The sequence below is a fragment of the Schistocerca cancellata genome, chromosome 3 (genome assembly GCF_023864275.1).
Source record: "Schistocerca cancellata isolate TAMUIC-IGC-003103 chromosome 3, iqSchCanc2.1, whole genome shotgun sequence".
Lineage (NCBI taxonomy): Eukaryota > Metazoa > Arthropoda > Insecta > Orthoptera > Acrididae > Schistocerca > Schistocerca cancellata.
Window position 1 is genome coordinate 392,012,393 of NC_064628.1, and position 17,062 is coordinate 392,029,454.

General features: G+C 50.2%; 2 protein-coding genes across 2 annotated transcripts in view; one reads left to right on the plus strand and one right to left on the minus strand.

Annotated features, from left to right (window-relative positions):
* Positions 1–3,017: 3,017 nt before the first annotated feature.
* Positions 3,018–4,492, minus strand: LOC126176330 (ice-structuring glycoprotein-like). Its single transcript, XM_049923481.1, has 3 exons — positions 4,429–4,492; positions 3,196–4,382; positions 3,018–3,137 (listed from the first exon to the last, which is right to left on the minus strand). The coding sequence occupies exons 1-3, from the start codon at positions 4,490–4,492 to the stop codon at positions 3,018–3,020; spliced, it is 1,371 nt and encodes a 456-aa protein (XP_049779438.1).
* Positions 4,493–14,022: 9,530 nt separating this feature from the next.
* Positions 14,023–17,062, plus strand: part of LOC126175116 (splicing factor 3B subunit 1) — a 68,905-nt gene continuing 65,865 nt past the window's right edge. The window contains exons 1-3 of the mRNA XM_049921670.1: positions 14,023–14,145; positions 14,615–14,793; positions 14,926–15,012. Coding sequence (XP_049777627.1) covers positions 14,118–14,145; positions 14,615–14,793; positions 14,926–15,012 — 294 coding nt within the window. The 5' untranslated portion in view covers positions 14,023–14,117. The remainder of the gene's footprint in view (positions 14,146–14,614; positions 14,794–14,925; positions 15,013–17,062) is intronic.

The window sequence follows — 17,062 nt, forward strand, 5'->3', positions numbered from 1 at the left end:
CCATACATTTCAGCAGCACAATGCACGATCGCATGTTGCAGGTCCTGTACAGGCCTTTCTGGATACAGAAAATTTTCGATTGCTGCCCTGGCCAGCACATTCTCCAGATCTCTCACCAACTGAAAACGTCTGGTCAATCTGGTCAATGGTGGTCGAGCAACTGGCTCGTCACAATACGCCAGTCAATACTCTTGATGAACTGTGGTATCATGTTGAAGCTGCATGGGCAGCTATACCTGTACACGCTATCCAAGCTTTGTTCGACTCTATGCCCAGGCGTATCAAAGCCGTTATTTTGGCCAGAGGTGGTTGTTCTGGGTACTGATTCCTCAGGATCTATGAACCCAAATCGCGTGAAAATGCCCGCAGCTCGTGGTCGTGCGGTAGCGTTCTCGCTTCCCACGCCCGGGTTCCCGGGTTCGATTCCCGGCGGGGACAGGGATTTTCTCTGCCTCGTGATGGCTGGGTGTTGTGTGCTGTCCTTAGGTTAGTTAGGTTTAAGTAGTTCTAAGTTCTAGGGGACTGATGACCATAGATGTTAAGTCCCATAGTGCTCAGAGCCATAGTGCTCAGAGCCATTTGCGTGAAAATGGAATCACATGTCAGTTCCAGTATAATATATTTGTCCAATAAATACCCGTTTATCATCTGCATTTCTTCTTGGTGTAGCAATTTTAATGGCCCGTAGTGTAGGACAGCCGGCGGCAGCTGAGCAGCCCATTCACGTTCGGAGTCACATCGCTACGTGAAACTACACAGACGCCACCTAGTCGTGGCTCTGTCACCCTCGTTTCTGTTGTAATAGCTGAACTCTGTTTCTTGCCGCATCACTTATAATAAATCTTCATGTCCTTGGAGAAGTACAAGTAAACGTTAGTTTCGAGAACATACCTTCACCGAAGAGTCAAGCAGTATATTGCTCCCTCCTGCGTATATCTCGCGAAGAGACCATGAGGATAAAATCAGAGCCATTAGAGCCCACACAGAAGCCTACCAACAATCCTTCTTTCCACGAACAATACGAGACTGGAATAGAAGGGAGAATCGATAGATGTACTCAGGGTACATTCCGCCACACACCGTCAGGTGGATTGTGGAGTATGGATGTAGATGTAGATGAAAATTTATTGTCTTAACTTGTTCGCTCATTGTGCGATACCACAACACTTCCACCTGAAACAGCGCATGATGATTGAGTAGGGCTTCCGATGGCAGGTGGACGGACCCAGAGGCTGCGCAACTGACGGGTCGGGCGGCGGAACTGCCGGGGCGCGCTGTCCATCCGGGTCACCAAGTTGCTCGCGAGGGGGCGAGAAAAACGCCCCGTAGAAAACCCTCCCAGGTCACGCACCGCTGGTGGGTATGCTCAGATAAGGAGGCGGAGCAACGACGTCTATGGGCGATGGCGGCGAAGCGGCGACGGCAGCGGCGGCGCCGGCGGCGGCGGCGGCGGCGGCGGCGGCGGCGGCGGCGGCGGCGGCGGAGGCAGCGGCGGCGACGGCGGCGCCGGCAGCGGCGGCGCCGGTGGCGGCTGCGCCGGCGGACGAGGCGCCGGCGGCGTCGGCGGCAGCCGCGGCGGCGTCGGCAGCGGCGGCGGCGGCGGCGACGTCGGCAGCGTCGGCCGCGGCGGCGGCGACGTCGGCCGCGGCGGCGGCGACGTCGGCAGCGGCGGCGACGACGTCGGCGGCGACCGCCGCGGCGGCGACGACGTCGGCGGCGACGGCCGCGGCGGCGACATCGGTGGCGGCGGCCGCGGCGGCGACGGCAGCGGCGGCGCCGGCGGCGACGGTAGCGGCGGCGACCGCGGCGACGGCGGCGGCGGCGGCGGCGGCAGCGGCAGCGGCGGCAGCGGCGTCGGCGGCAGCGGCGGCGGCGGCCGAGGCGGCGGCGGCGGCCGATGGCGGCGGCGACGTCGGCGGCGGCGGCCGCGACGGCGGCGACGTCGGCGGCGGCCGCCGCGACGGCGGCGACGTCAGCGGCGGCGGCCGCGGCGGTGGTGGCGGCGGCGGCCGCGGCGGCGGCGGCGACATCGGCGGCGTCGGTGGCGACGGCAGCGGCGGCGCCGGCGGCGACGGCAGCAGCGGCGCCGGCGGTGACGGCAGCGGCGGCGACCGCGGCGACGGCGGCGACGGCGGCGGCAGCGGCGGCGGCGACAGTGGCGACGTCGGCGGCGGCAACGTCGGTGACGACCGCGGCGGCGCAGGCGGCGACGGCAGCGGCGGCGGCGGCAGCGGCGTCGGTGACAGCGGCGGCGGCGGCGGCAGCGGCGGCGGCGGCAGCGGCGGCGACGTCAGCGGCGGCGGCCGCGGCGGTGGTGGCGGCGGCGGCCGCGGCGGCGGCGGCGACATCGGCGGCGTCGGTGGCGACGGCAGCGGTGGCGCCGGCGGCGACGGCAGCGGCGGCGCCGGCGGTGACGTCAGCGGCGGCGACCGCGGCGACGGCGGCGACGGCGGCGGCAGCGGCGGCGGCGACAGTGGCGACGTCGGCGGCGGCAACGTCGGTGACGACCGCGGCGGCGCAGGCGGCAACGGCAGCGGCGGCGGCGGCAGCGGCGTCGGTGACAGCGGCGGCGGCGGCGGCAGCGGCGGCGGCGGCAGCGGCGGCGGCGGCCGAGGCGGCGGCGACGTCGGCGACGGCGACGTCGGCGGCGGCGACGACGTCGGCGACATCGGCGGCGGCGGCCGCGGCGGCGACATCGGCGGTGGCGGCCGCGGCGGCGGCATCGGCGGCGGCGGCCGCGGCGGCGACATCTGCGGCGGCGGCCGCGGCGGCGACATCGGCGGCGGCGGCCGCGGCGGCGGCATCGGCGGCCGCGGCGACGACATCTGCGGCGGCGGCCGCGGCGGCGACATCGGCGGCGGCGGCGGCGGCCGCGGCGGCGGCATCGGCGGCCGCGGCGGCGACATCGGCGGCGGCGGCCGCGGCGGCGGCGGCCGCGGCGGCGACATCGGCGGCGGCGACTATGGCGGCGGCGGCCGCGGCCGCGACATCGGCGGCGGCGGCGGCGGTCGCGGCCATTACATCGGCGGCCGCGGCGGTGACATCGACGGCGGCGGCCGCGGCCGCGGCGGCGACATCGGCGGTGGCGGCCGTAGCCGCGGCCGCGACATCGGCGGCGGCGGCGGCGGTCGCGGCCGCTACATCGGCGGCCGCGGCGGCGGCATCGGCGGCGGCGGCCGTAGCCGCGGCGGCGACATCGGCGGCGGCGGCCGCGGCGGCGACATCGGCGGGGGCAGCCGCGGCCGCTACATCGGCGGCCGCGGCGACGGCGGCGGCGGCGGCGGCGGCCGCGGCGACGGCGGCGGCGGCGGCCGCGGCGACGGCGGCGGCGGCGGCGGCGGCGACGGCGGCGGCGGCGGCCGCGGTGACGGCGGCGGCGGCGGCCGCGGCGACGGTGGCGGCGGCGGCGGCCGCGGCGACGGCGGCGGCGGCGGCCGTGGCGACGGCGGCGGCGGCGGCGGCCGCGGCGGCGGCGTCGGCGGCGGCGGCCGCGGCGACGGCGGCCGCGGCGGCGACATCGGCGGCGGCGACTATGGCGGCGGCGGCCGCGGCCGCGACATCGGCGGCGGCGGCGGCGGTCGCGGCCATTACATCGGCGGCCGCGGCGGTGACATCGACGGCGGCGGCCGCGGCCGCGGCGGCGACATCGGCGGTGGCGGCCGTAGCCGCGGCCGCGACATCGGCGGCGGCGGCGGCGGTCGCGGCCGCTACATCGGCGGCCGCGGCGGCGACATCGACGGCGGCGGCCGCGGCCGCGGCGGCGGCATCGGCGGCGGCGGCCGTAGCCGCGGCGGCGACATCGGCGGCGGCGGCCGCGGCGGCGACATCGGCGGGGGCAGCCGCGGCCGCTACATCGGCGGCCGCGGCGACGGCGGCGGCGGCGGCGGCGGCCGCGGCGACGGCGGCGGCGGCGGCCGCGGCGACGGCGGCGGCGGCGGCGGCGGCGACGGCGGCGGCGGCGGCCGCGGTGACGGCGGCGGCGGCGGCCGCGGCGACGGTGGCGGCGGCGGCGGCCGCGGCGACGGCGGCGGCGGCGGCCGCGGCGACGGCGGCGGCGGCGGCGGCCGCGGCGACGGCGTCGGCGGCGGCGGCCGCGGCGACGGCGGCGGCGGCGAATGCCGCGGCGACGGCGGCGGCGGCCGCGGCGGCGACGGCGGCGGCGGCCGCGGCGGCGACAGCGGCGGCGGCCGCGGCGGCGTCAACGGCGGCCGCGGAGGCGTCAACGGCGGCTGCGGAGGCGTCAACGGCGGCCGCGGAGGCGTCAACAGCGGCCGGGGAGGCGTCAACGGCGGCCGCGGCGGCGTCAACGACGGCGGCCGCGGTGGCGTCGTCAGCGGCGGCCGCGGCAGCCGCAGGGGCTGCCAAGGCGACGGCAGCGGCGGCTGCGGCGACGGCAGCGGCGGCCGCGGCTATGACAGCGGCAGCCGCGGCACGACAGCGGCCGCCGCAGCGGCGACAGCGGCGGCGGCGGCGGCGGCGGCTTTGGCGACATCGGCGGTGGCGGCTTCGGCGACAGCGGCGGCGGCGGCGGCGGCGGCAGGTCTGTGGCTGTGGTGAGAGGCGTCCGTCCAGTACTGGTGACCAGACCGGCAGCAGCGACGTCGGCAGGAGCGCCCATGGCGGAGGCGCGAGTGGCAGAGGCGCCGTCGGAGTCGTGAACTGAGGAAGCGGAAGCCTTGAAGCCTCCAATTCTGCCGGAAAACAACCAGCAGCAGAAAAGCAAGGACAGCAGAAACGAATCTAGTTCCGGTGTCGCTTGACAGTGCCGGAGGGAACAGAAATGACAAATAAGCCAGGGCCAAGCTGTTGAATAATGCGCCCATGCTCCCTGCGCTGCCTGCCAAAGAAAACGCGATAGAACACCAAATCACGTGGCGCCAAGCCAGAACGAGGCGAAGCAGTGGGAGCGCGTGGCGGCGGGTGCAATAGCTGCAGGAGCGACCGACAGGTGCGGCCATGTAGCAATACCGCTGGGGAACGGGTGCCGCGTGGCTGGGAGCGATATGAAGCATGGGAAATCCACAGCGCATGCTCGCAAGTGTGCGTGGCGCGAAACTTGGTCATCTGCAACTTAAATGTATGAAGAAAACGTTCAGCCTCATCCTTCAACTGGGGGTGGAATGGGGCTGAGGTCAGATGGCGAATGCCATTAGCAGCACAGAACCTATCAAACTCTGAGGACATGAATTGGGGGCCATTATCGGAGACAATAACTTCAGTAAGGCCCTCAATGCAGAAAACAGACGTCAAAGCTCGAATAGTACTGGCAGATGTAGTAGAACACATAGGCACAACAAAAGGGAAGTTGCTGTACACATCAATGACTATCAACCAGCGGGTGTCCCAGAAAGGACCCGCAAAATCAATATGAATGTGCTACCAAGGTGCAGTATGGGTCGGGCATGCAAAGAAGTGCTGGCGGGGAGCAGATTGATACTCCACACAAGAGCGACAATTAGCAAGCAAATTCTCAATTTGTTTATCAATGCCGACCAAAGTGCAGTGACAATGTGCTAATTGCTTTGTCCGCACTATACCCCAATGACCAGCATGCAACATTCGAAAGATTTCCGACTGCAGCGAATGAGGTACAACCATACGAGACTGATCATTGTCGGTTCGTAACAAAGATAACACTGTGGTGTACAGACAAGTTGTGACGTTGCACAAAGTAACGTCGAACAAGTGGATCACGAATCTGCGTAGCAGATGGAGGCCATTGAGTACGAATATACTGCAAAAGAATCTGCAAAGAAGCATCGGTGGCTGTTGTGGAAGCAATGCAACGAAAATCCACAGGAAAACCATCAGCTAATTCCTTATCTTGCGAATCAATAAACATGCAGGACAATACAGAAGAATCAAACACTTTGTCAGGACCAATAGGTAGACAAGACAAGACAAAGCATCGGCATTGCCATGCTGGGCTGTAGACCGAAACAATATTTTGTAATTGTAGCAAAAACAAAGACCAACGTTGCAATTTTTGTGCAGTACGGGCTGGAACTGGCTTTGACGGGTGAAACGACTTCAAAGGCTATTGGTCTGTGACCAAATAGAACTTGCAGCTGTACAAATAATCATGAAACCTTGTTACTACATATAAAATAGCTAAAGCTTCTTTCTCGATTTGAGAATAGTCTTGCTCGGCACAACTGAGAAACTCAGACGCAAAAGCGATCGGGCGATCGACAGAACTAATGCAGTGTGAGAGAACTGCTCTGACGCCATGGAAAGATGCATCGAGAGCCATAGCAACTTGTTTGGAGGGATCGAACAGAAACTAACAGCGATCACTCAACAAAGCAGATTTAAGCTTTTGAAAAGCAGCGTCACATTCGAAAGACCAAAGAAAAAGAATGTTCTTACGCCAAAGGCGATGCAAAGGCGATGCAAAGGCGATGCAAAGGCGATGCAAAGGCGATGCAAAGGCGATGCAATCTACGCTGCATTGGTATAAACCGAATATAATATATAATTTTTCACAACAGAACAGACTGAAGTTCTTTCAAGTTCCTGGGTGCTGGCAAGACTCTAATCACACGGAGATGTGACAGCAAGGGGGTGCATACTCTGCCCATTAATCATATGTCCTAAATACTGAATCTCCGTTTGAAAAAATTTGCACTTGTCTCTGTTACACTTTAGTCCTGACAGCAAAAGTACAGTAAATAAGGCACGCAAATTCTGCAAATGTTCATCAGGGGTCCGACCTGATACAACTATATCGTCCAGATAATTGGAACAACCAGGGACAGTGGCACACAACTGCTGCAAATAAGGCTGAAAAATAGCAGGAGCCGAAGCACAACCGAATGGAAGGCGCCAAAACTTGAACAATCCAAGACAGGTGTTGATCACAAAATAGTGCTGCGACTGTTTCTCGAGCAGAATCTGAAAGTATGCATCCCGTAAGTCAATCGTGCAAAAGTATTTTCTCGCACCAAGCTTATCAAAAATGTCTTCAGGATGCGGTAAGGGAAAGGTAGCTACCACTGTCTGGGGATTTCCTGTAGATTAAGCCAGCACAAATACAGTGACGACCGTTTGGTTTCTTCACACACACTATAGGTGAACCCCAAGGCGAAGCAGAAACAGGTTCAATAACACCACTGTGTGACGGTACAAACCCCCATTACTAGATGAACTGGTGTAGTATGCAAGCATTGCTTTGTGGAGAGCGAGCGCACTACATGGTGCGCGATTCACGGAAGCGCGTGGCGCGCCCGCGCGAGATTTGCAACGGTCGCCAGGTGGCCACGTGGCCTGCAGCTTGGGGCATTGTTTGGTTTTTCGCGCATTACGCGGAAACTATGTAACTTACGGTGAAGAGCGATGCGGCAGTGGATTGTGGTCAGCAATATGCACCTTCTGAAAGATCGATCTCTATTTCAAGACACGAGACGCAAAAGTTATAGTAACCTCAAAATCGGTTAATAAAATGTTCAAATGTGTGCGAAATCTTATGGGACTTAACTGCTAAGGTCATAAGTACCTAAGCTTACACACTACTTAACCTAAATTATCCTAAGGACAAACACACACACCCATGCCCGAGGGAGGACTTTAACCTCCGCCTGGACCAGCCGCACAGTCTATGACATGAAGCGCCTGAGACCGCTCAGCTAATCCCACGCGGCAAATCTGTTAATGTCACGAATACTGAACGATTAATAAAAATAGTAAATAACAATTAAAAATGTTTCATCATAGTGGAACGAGTGCCGTAGTCATATGTTAAGGTTCATATATAATTAAGCCCCTGAAGAGCAATAAACAAAGTGTGAGGGAAAAGTTTATAAAATTCAATAGAAAATTCATGGCGTAAAGAACGGCACTATATAATATTTTGGGTGGCACCACGCGTATTTTAAACTAGTTAAGTTATACTATATAACTAACTTGCAATAGTTTTCATTGTTTGCAAATTATTAACATTTATCGCCCATAATTAATTAATTATTATAGATATGAGGATTTTGAGCAGCGCAATGTGTAGATCGCTATAGCTTACGTCTAAAAACGGTGCTATATGCAGTTCTACGTTAAAACTTTGCAGCACAGATGTCAACAAACAAATTTGCGCTAAATGACGAAATTTTGCAAAAACTAAAACTTGATTTATGGACGATAGAATAATCCTAGAAATTAATGTAACATAATAAATAAGATGTACTTTTATGCGCGGTTCCGATGGTGTACTTATTTCTGTCGAAGGATGTATGTCTGGAACCGCGCGACCGCTATGGTCGCAGGTTCGAATCCTGCCTCGGGCATGGATGTGTGTGATGTCCTTAGGTTAGTTAGGTTTAAGTGGTTCTAAGTTCTAGGGGACTGATGACCTCAGAAGTTAAATCCCATAGTGCTCAGAGCCATTTGAATCATTTTGAAGGATGTATGTATCAAAATTTGTAATCTTAACTGGTGAGACTGGTACTTAAATAACCAGGGGTTTGGACTTCCGAGCCTATATAAGCGAGCAGCCACCTTGGCCAGGGGTCAGTCGTCGGTGAGTCGTTTTGGAGGTGGTCGTTTGAGAATTCTTTTTCGCGCCGATTTATTTCGACAAAGGATATTGTTTAATAGTGCAAGTGTGCAAGCAAATATTTGGTGAACTGGAAATGCTACGATTATTTGTGAGAGTGCGATTTACGAGGTACACATCGTCGTTAGTGAACATGTGGAGAACTGTGATTTCGCGCCAAAACTGCTAGAACAAAGAGGACAGTGGGACTTGTGGTTCTGTTCGTATTATTTGAAAAAATTTCGTTTATAGCAGCCTACATTATTGCTATTGGGGGCTCGAAGTCAAATTATTATTAAAGTAAAACTGTAAACTGTCTCACTAGTTCTAATTTCATTGTGTGTAAGAAAAGGACAACGCCAATAAATAGTGATTGAACTGTGTTGTGAGAAACTTATTTTAGTATTATAATCGCCTAATTCTTCTTCCTTAGCATAAACTGTACTTACGTGTGAGTGAATAATTAATTCAAAAACTATAACAAATGCGCGGGTGTGGAAGGGTACTAATGCACCAAGTGTGGAAATCATCCCCTGAGACATATGTGAGAGCCAAAATTTGCAATAACATTTTTAACCAACATTTGTATATGCACATTTCGTGTGAAAACTCCACAACCGCACTTCTTTATTTACCGTCCTGTCGCAACTGTCTTGCAATTGCGTAAGTTCAGCAGCTACGGCGTCGCGCAGTGTGTGCGGTACCAGGAGTGAGCGCCAGAAAATAGGCATGGCATTGTCTTTTAACTACAACATGCGCTGCAAAGTCTGTGGCACAACCAAGGCCATCAGAAAAGAGTTCAGCAAAATCATCGCAACACTGTCTGCATGGTCACTAGCGTTGATGCAAAGTACATTGTCTTGAATCACGAGGCCAAAAAGTTCAAATGCGTCCATGCCAAAAATGTTTGTATCATTACTAGAGCAGAGCGCATGGAAAGATACCGTACATGTCATTGCACTATATGTGGCTTGCAAACTACACATGCCGAGCACTGATTTCCTGTCCAGTAAATGCAGTCAGTGTGGAATGTGAATGACGAATCGGGAGCAAACCAAGCAAGTCATACGTCGATCTGTTCAGTAAAAAAACTGACGCACCAGTGTCCAGGTGCATACGAACAGAACGTCCACAAATGCTCAAAGTCACAAAAAGTTTCCTCGCATTGCACTGAATGTGAGAGGAAGTGTCTGGCAAAACTTAATTCACAAGACGAGCTGTAGAAGTACATGAAGCAGAAGGCTTTGAATAAATGGCATTACGCCCATAGGCTGATGTGAATGATGATCACGGTGATTTCCATTGCAAAGACGGGTTTTTAAATTTGAGGATTTGCTCGTGGATGCGGTGACCCACCACATTCTGTGCAATAGCATCTCTAATCATTATATCCGCAAATGAGTGTCCACATGAGCAATTAATGTTACAATCAGAAGTTAGTCCCTGAAGGTCCGCTAACCAAGATTTATTGGACTGAGTATGGCCACGCCGGAGACGAAAGAATTTGTAGCATGCAGCTACCACATTGACACTATCACGGAAGTGGGAATTCAAAACGTCAATCACTTCGTCGTAAGTCTTAGTTTCTGGGTGGGTGGTGGGAAACAATTTCACGAGCACACGGTATAACACAACATGCGCGTTGGCAATGAAAAAGGCAAACCACTCTATATCTGGTAAATTGTATGCTGCGAAGTGAGCCTCGAGCTGGGCGATGTATTCTGGCCAGTGTTCAACGTCAGGACTGAAGGCACGAAATGGTGGCGCCGTTGGCGACGGCGTCGGTACAGGCGGTGGCGTCAGAGGCGCCGAAGTAGCTGCAGTTTGTAGTGTGACCAGACCTTTTATGGCAGCAAGCAACTGCGTCATTTGCTGAGCCTGAAAACGTACAAGATCGGACAGCAAAGCCTGTTCCTGTGGCGAAGCCATGTTCTACACAAATGAAAGACTTATACCGAAAGGTGGGAACGCACATTTATTCACTCACACGTGGATAGCACAAAAAAGATAAAGCAGTACCAAGCTAAAAAAAAAGAGATAGCAGAGGGAAAAAAATTTTTAGTCCCTGCTCGTCGCCACTTGTTGTATCCCGCCTGGATGGCGGCGCGTGGGTCTGCTCCTGAAAACTGAGGGTAGGCCGATTGTAGGAAGCTAGGAGGAGCAGGTGAGGTAGAACACTTAGTACTGCAAATAAAAGTGGTTTTACTATGTACTTAACTTTGGCCAAGATGAGCACATAGGTGAGAAGCCGTTCATAAAGTTACAAACGCTCGCCCACTATGAAATAGAAACAATGTTGCTTGGTCGTCTATTCGGAATCAAATGGCCTACATCTGGAGCGGAGTTCGTAGAGCTGTACAACGCTGGCTAGAGGGCGCTGTCGTCGGTGTCGTAGTACCAACCTAGCAGAGCGCACCTACGTTGTGGTGTCGTAGCTATCGATATCACACTGAGAATATTTTGTAAATAAAACAGTCTCGATCGTTATTAACATATTCCTTATTTAGTATGCCATTTTGACTACTTCTGTAATCAGATATCACCAATTAAGATTAGAAAACATAAAGAGTGACACATGTTTGTTACACAAAAGAAGGTACAAGAGATAAAGAGTTAAAAAGTTTAAAAATTTCAAAAATATTTTTAAAAGCGCACTCACCAATAAGCTTAGAACTTGCAGAACAAGGTGCAGTATCGATAAACCTATCCACAATCAAGGCGTCATCTAACAGTTGGCTCAAACTTTTGTACAAATATGTAAGCTCTAGCTGCCAGATAGCACAACGAAGGGGGCTGTTGCTTTCAAATTTTATTGTATTATTTATATTTCGCTCTCTCTTCATACTTACAGATAGATAGGTAGCTTTTAAAATATAAACAATCAGAGTCAGATTATAAAATACAATTAAAATAATATCAGGTTTTTAGACGGCATATGCACATCACTTCTACACAAACAGATCGTTGTGTATGGACAGGAGATTTGCGCAGATACGTAATCTGCGCAAACCTTGACGTTGGAATCTGAATTTTGAGGAAAATGGCTCAAATATGTGGGCACCAATCACGTGTGCACACATAAATCGTAGTGTGTGGACAAGAGGTCGCAGCAAATGCGGCGCGCAAAATGTTTTGAGTCGACTATTTGTTCAGTCTGTTTCTTTTTTGTGTGTGTGCACAGTGAATTTTGAAGTGGCAGATGTACTTTTGTGCTCTGGACAGTTCATTGCAGAATTTATTTATAGGACTTAACGTATATTAGTAGAAAACTAGGAGCAGGAAATACGCTATCGAGGTAAGATGGCAGAATGTACTGAGTTTCAAATATGTCTAAAATATAAAAAATATTATCTGTAACCTGTCACAACAGATATACATTAAGGGATAGAGATATTTTATTTCATCAAGAAATGGAAGAATATACTGTCAAACACGTCTAAAATATATTATCTGTAACTTCTCACAACAGATATATATTACAGGATAGAGATATTTTACTTACCTTCAAGATTTCCTTCTTCAGCACAGCGTAAATAGCTTCCCTTGTGTTACCTATAATTTCGCTGAATTCTTGTTTCGGAATTTCAGCAGAAAATTCCAGGTCCTTCTGTTTCTTTCTGATGCAAGAAATAGTAATGTCAATTTCTGCTCCTCACGTAGAGAAGTTGCTCTTCTCATACAAGTATTTTTTCCTTAGTGTATGCTCGGTTTACACTAGCAAGTTATTGCAGCAATTTACTTGCGTGGAGGAACTTGCCGCGCGATTTGCGAGTGTAAACATATCGCCAAGTCGACTTGCGACTGTAGCAATTTATTGCGGAAGTGACTTGTTGCACGTTTTCCGCTTCCAGTGTGAACACCACGCAAGAAGTATCTGCAAGTAACTTGCAGCTTTTAGGATTTATTTCCATTTCCTGCAAGTAGGAAGCGCAAGTTATAGTAAGTATGTTGTCTGCATAACATTCATATTTAACATTTTACTTAATGTGGTGACTTAATTTTATGCAACCATCTTACGTATTATATGCAAACAAATTTCAGAAATGGAGGAGAAACGGGAATGGATGAAGCAGGATACAGAACATTTTATTGAAGCCGTGGAGAGTTACGCCGAAATACGGAACGTGCATAACCGAGACTTTAAGGATGGAGTGAAGAAGATGAGCGGTTTAAATGAAATCTCGTCGATATTCGACACATCTATAAAAGAAGTACATAGGAAGTAGCATAACTTGAAGACACAATCCCTTTGCCACCTGCATCCACTCGCTTGTTGTTTTAGGAGTCTAAGACGATGTGTAATTATTACATGTTCTATTTACTTAGCTTTTCACTTTCCATTTTATGAGCATTAGAAAAAAAGACATTTTTATAAGCATATCATTCTGTAAAATGCAGTTTATTTCAATAAAAATTTTATTTCATTGTTGTGTTTTCACATACCTTCAAATAATTTTCCCTTTTCAAGACGTTAAAAAAGGCTCTACATACATCGGGTACGATCAGAGAAATCGTGCAGACGGGAATATGAAACAAGTACATTAGGGACTTGTATGAGTCTCCTACAAAGAAAAGATTTCAAAATTCAAACTTTTTTGGTTGTATGTTTCACATAAATAAATGAAATGCCTATTTTATTCGTAGCTCACCGGTAGCTATAAATCATAGAGTGACTAGCAAACGTTCCTTTGCTAAAATAGCAGTACTGAAGTTTGTGTCTCGTTTTGATATGATATTAACATCAACAAATACTGAGGATCATTTGAGGACATTCTGCAAAAGTATCCATGCTCTCGATACTAAGTTCTTGCAAAAGGTTATTACAGGCACCATTTTGCGATCTTCTCATTATCTACTCTCTAACCAAAATACTTCTTTTTTCTTTTTCACGTTTTGCATTACAATTACAAGAGCTGCAGCATATCTCACCCGCCCACTTGTCATTTTACACTTCGGCTGACACTCGTAGTGGTACTGAAAACTGTAAACAGTATCAGCAAGTTGTTGACGCAAGTTTCTTGCCAAAGAACTTGCGGAAGAATCTTGCTTAATTCTTGCGCTGCTGTGTAAACACAGCTGCAAGCGGCTAGCAATAACTTCCAGCAATATCTTCTGCAAGCGACTTGCTAGTGTAAACCCAGCTGATGGGCTATATGTCTGTTTGTTGAATTTTGTGTGCATTTTTTTTGCAACACATTTGCGAAATAAACTTAGAGGTTGTGAGAGCGTAGTCGCTTGTCGCCAAAAATTCTTTCATAGACCGACAGATGGCGGGCCAGCGGTAGATGGAAACTTGTCTATTCTTACCTCCATGGTGTCGGCAAACTACATTTTCAGTGATAGCATGCACAGACATTTCTACATATATTTTGGCAGACAGTTTAGTTCATTGGAGATTATGAAATACTGTGTTTCTTTCTTTTTGACGAACAGTAAATGAAATCAGATTTTATTCTACTTCAAACAATTGTTGTGTACCGTCTCATGGATACGGTTTCGCAAATACGTGAAATAAATCTAGACTTGTAATATCTTTGACTGTGGTATAGAGGTTTATTAATCGCTGACTGCGTATGATCAATGTTACGTGAAAATGGCTACCATACCAAGAACTCATGAAGGTAAAAAAAATTAAAAGTTTTATTATACCTGTGAAGGTACTTTATTGAAATATTTGTTATACTTTTATTGAATTTTAAAATTTTGTACAACTTAACACTCTCCAAACAATGTGAATTTCGAACAGATGACCTTTGTGTTTATTTTTGTGTAAATATTGCTACAGAATGATATATTGTGCAACAGTTAATGAGATCCCCATAAATATATGTTGTAGTTTTTGTCACTTTGTCTCCCTGAGTTAATTTGCGGTGTTTGGTATATTCATTTCACGGTACAAAATTACCGTAAATGTAAGTTTTGATTAGACTTTGATATGGTCTTCAGTATACAAACAAAACAGTGCACAATTTCTGTTTGACCTAGGAAGTTTCAAAAATGTTTACCATATCTACGACTTATAACCGTCGTTCTTGTAATTTCTTATAGCCTTGACGATACTGTGTTTTTAACGTCTTTTGTCGTTTGCAGATATTGAAGCTCAAATTCGCGACATACAAGCCCGAAAGAAGGACTTAAACGAGGAAGTCAATGAAAAGGATCGTGTTGGATTAGGAGAAAGCGGATACTATGATCGTGACATATACGATGGAGGCGGCAGTAAATTTGACGGATACGTTACATCAATTGCTGCAAATGATGAAGTTGAGGTATTTGAAATACAAACCTGGAATATTTATTTCTTACGTTCAGTGATAAATTTTGAGTTGACAACCGCATTGCTTTTAATAACTTTAACCTTTTGTGATGTAGATGTTTATTTTTTGTATCCATGTTTACAGGACGAGGACTATGACGTAGTATCCTTCAGTCAAAATAAAAGAGCAGGCTACACAGCCCCAGCTGCTCTTCTTAATGATGTTGCTCAGGTAAGTTTAGTCTGTGAATAGGACATATTTGAATGACCTTTCTTGTGTAGTTTGCTAACAGAAGTGATGGTACAGTATTAAAAAAGAAGAAAATAAATGTGTGCAGTTGTAAGCTTAGGAAGTGACAGTTTAGGAAGCCACATAAACACCTCCACTGTTCCCAACGTTGTTCCTTGCAAAGATTTCTGGCCATACTTGTGGCAAATCTCATAGAGCCGATTCTATAAATGCTGCTCACTGGAGATCAATTTTGACCTTAGTTCACAAATTTGCTATGTTGTGTAACACTAATTTGAACAAGTTGCAGAGTAGTTCTAAATGAATGGAAAATGTTTTTGGCAACACTGCTGATTCATCTGTCCGTCAACATTATAATTGTACTTATAAGTTGGAGGTTTTGTGTTTTGAAGATGGTGGAAAATAAATGGAGAAACTTCTCATAGGCCTACTTATGCACAGCCAAGAAAAATCTAAATAGTCAAATATCCATAAAGTAAACAAATAGAAACAATGTAGTTCTCGGCACTTAAGCTCTTGAGCACAATGCTGTGTGGACGAAAGTTTTGTTAGCTCCATGGTTTTAAAGCTGCTGTTATTCAATGGCAAAGAATCTGTCAACAGAAAGTGGCAGAGCTATACATTTTCATGTGCACTTAGGGAGAGTTGTCATCACAAAGGTTTGTTTGACCAGTGATGTATATATAGTCGGTACGTACACATTATGAGGACGAAAATACATCGAAAAGCAAACACACACACTTTCCACAAAAAGCCTAATGACACTAACGGGACAAGCGCGGGAAATGGGGTGTTTTTGGGTGGGGACAAACTAAATATAAACAAATTTAGACACCCACCCCCATGCAAAACCACACAAGACAACGAGAAAAACCGACATCACAAAACTCCCCAAATACCACTAAACACAATATCATCTGGAATCGGACACTTCCCTTGATCTGTATAGCTCAACAGCAGCTCCCAATCCCATAAATTAGGATCAAACACTTCCCTTGGCCTATATAGCTCAAAAACATCTCCAGATATCAATATCAACATACACAGCCACACATTGGGATCGAACACTTCCTTTGACCTGCGCACTGTTAATTTTATCTGTCATATCCATTCCTGAACCAAAACAACAACCAATTAATTTTACTAAAATTACTACACAATGTACAGCGAGCAACACTAAATTAACCTTAACACAAAATCATTAACTCACTGAAACGAATTCCACTAAACACAGCCGACACTCGAACAATTCTGGATAATGAGCGAAGCAAACTGAGCCCATTACACCACACAAACGAAAACCCTCAACATACAACCTGAGAGCACAACAAACCACAACGCGATGACATCTACAAACACACCACACTCACAAACCAAACTGTGCGCCGTCATGACGTCACATATGACAACACCCTTATGCCACGGGTGAAAGCCGACGTGTGGGATCGGACCCTTCTGTCGACTCCTTTATTCAGTCCTCTTTTTTTTTTTTTTCCCAGGCTGCTTTAAAAGCTGCTTTTGTGTGGCGTATAGCTTTACTCCACATCTCTGGCTTTGTTTGCGTCAGTGGTTCCTCTGAATTTCTGCTACTGTGAGTGGTAGTGGTATGGCGGGTGCCTAAGAATCTTGTGACTTTGTTCGTTGGACATCTCATTAACAACTTTCTGTTTAACTGTGGCATATTTAGTTTAGAGTTCAAGCCTTGCCTTAGACATCAGCTTGCACATAACAGTGTTATGTTTTAAGCATTCAAACAGTTTACTTTTTCTCATTTCCATTGTTGGAGCTTTCTATTTAATACATACATGAGTGGTATGTAGCATTATCCAGTACAGTGACAGCTGATTAGAGTTTTCTAATAGTTGCCCCATGAACCACTTCAGAAAACTATCATTATTCATCTCCTCATGATAGTCCTTGTTTTCCTTGATTTGTAAATCAGAAGAAAAGCAGAGATCAGTGCAGCAAAGCAATCACTCACTGTATTTGGAAACATATTCAAGACAAAAGTATCAAAAAGTATATCAATCTT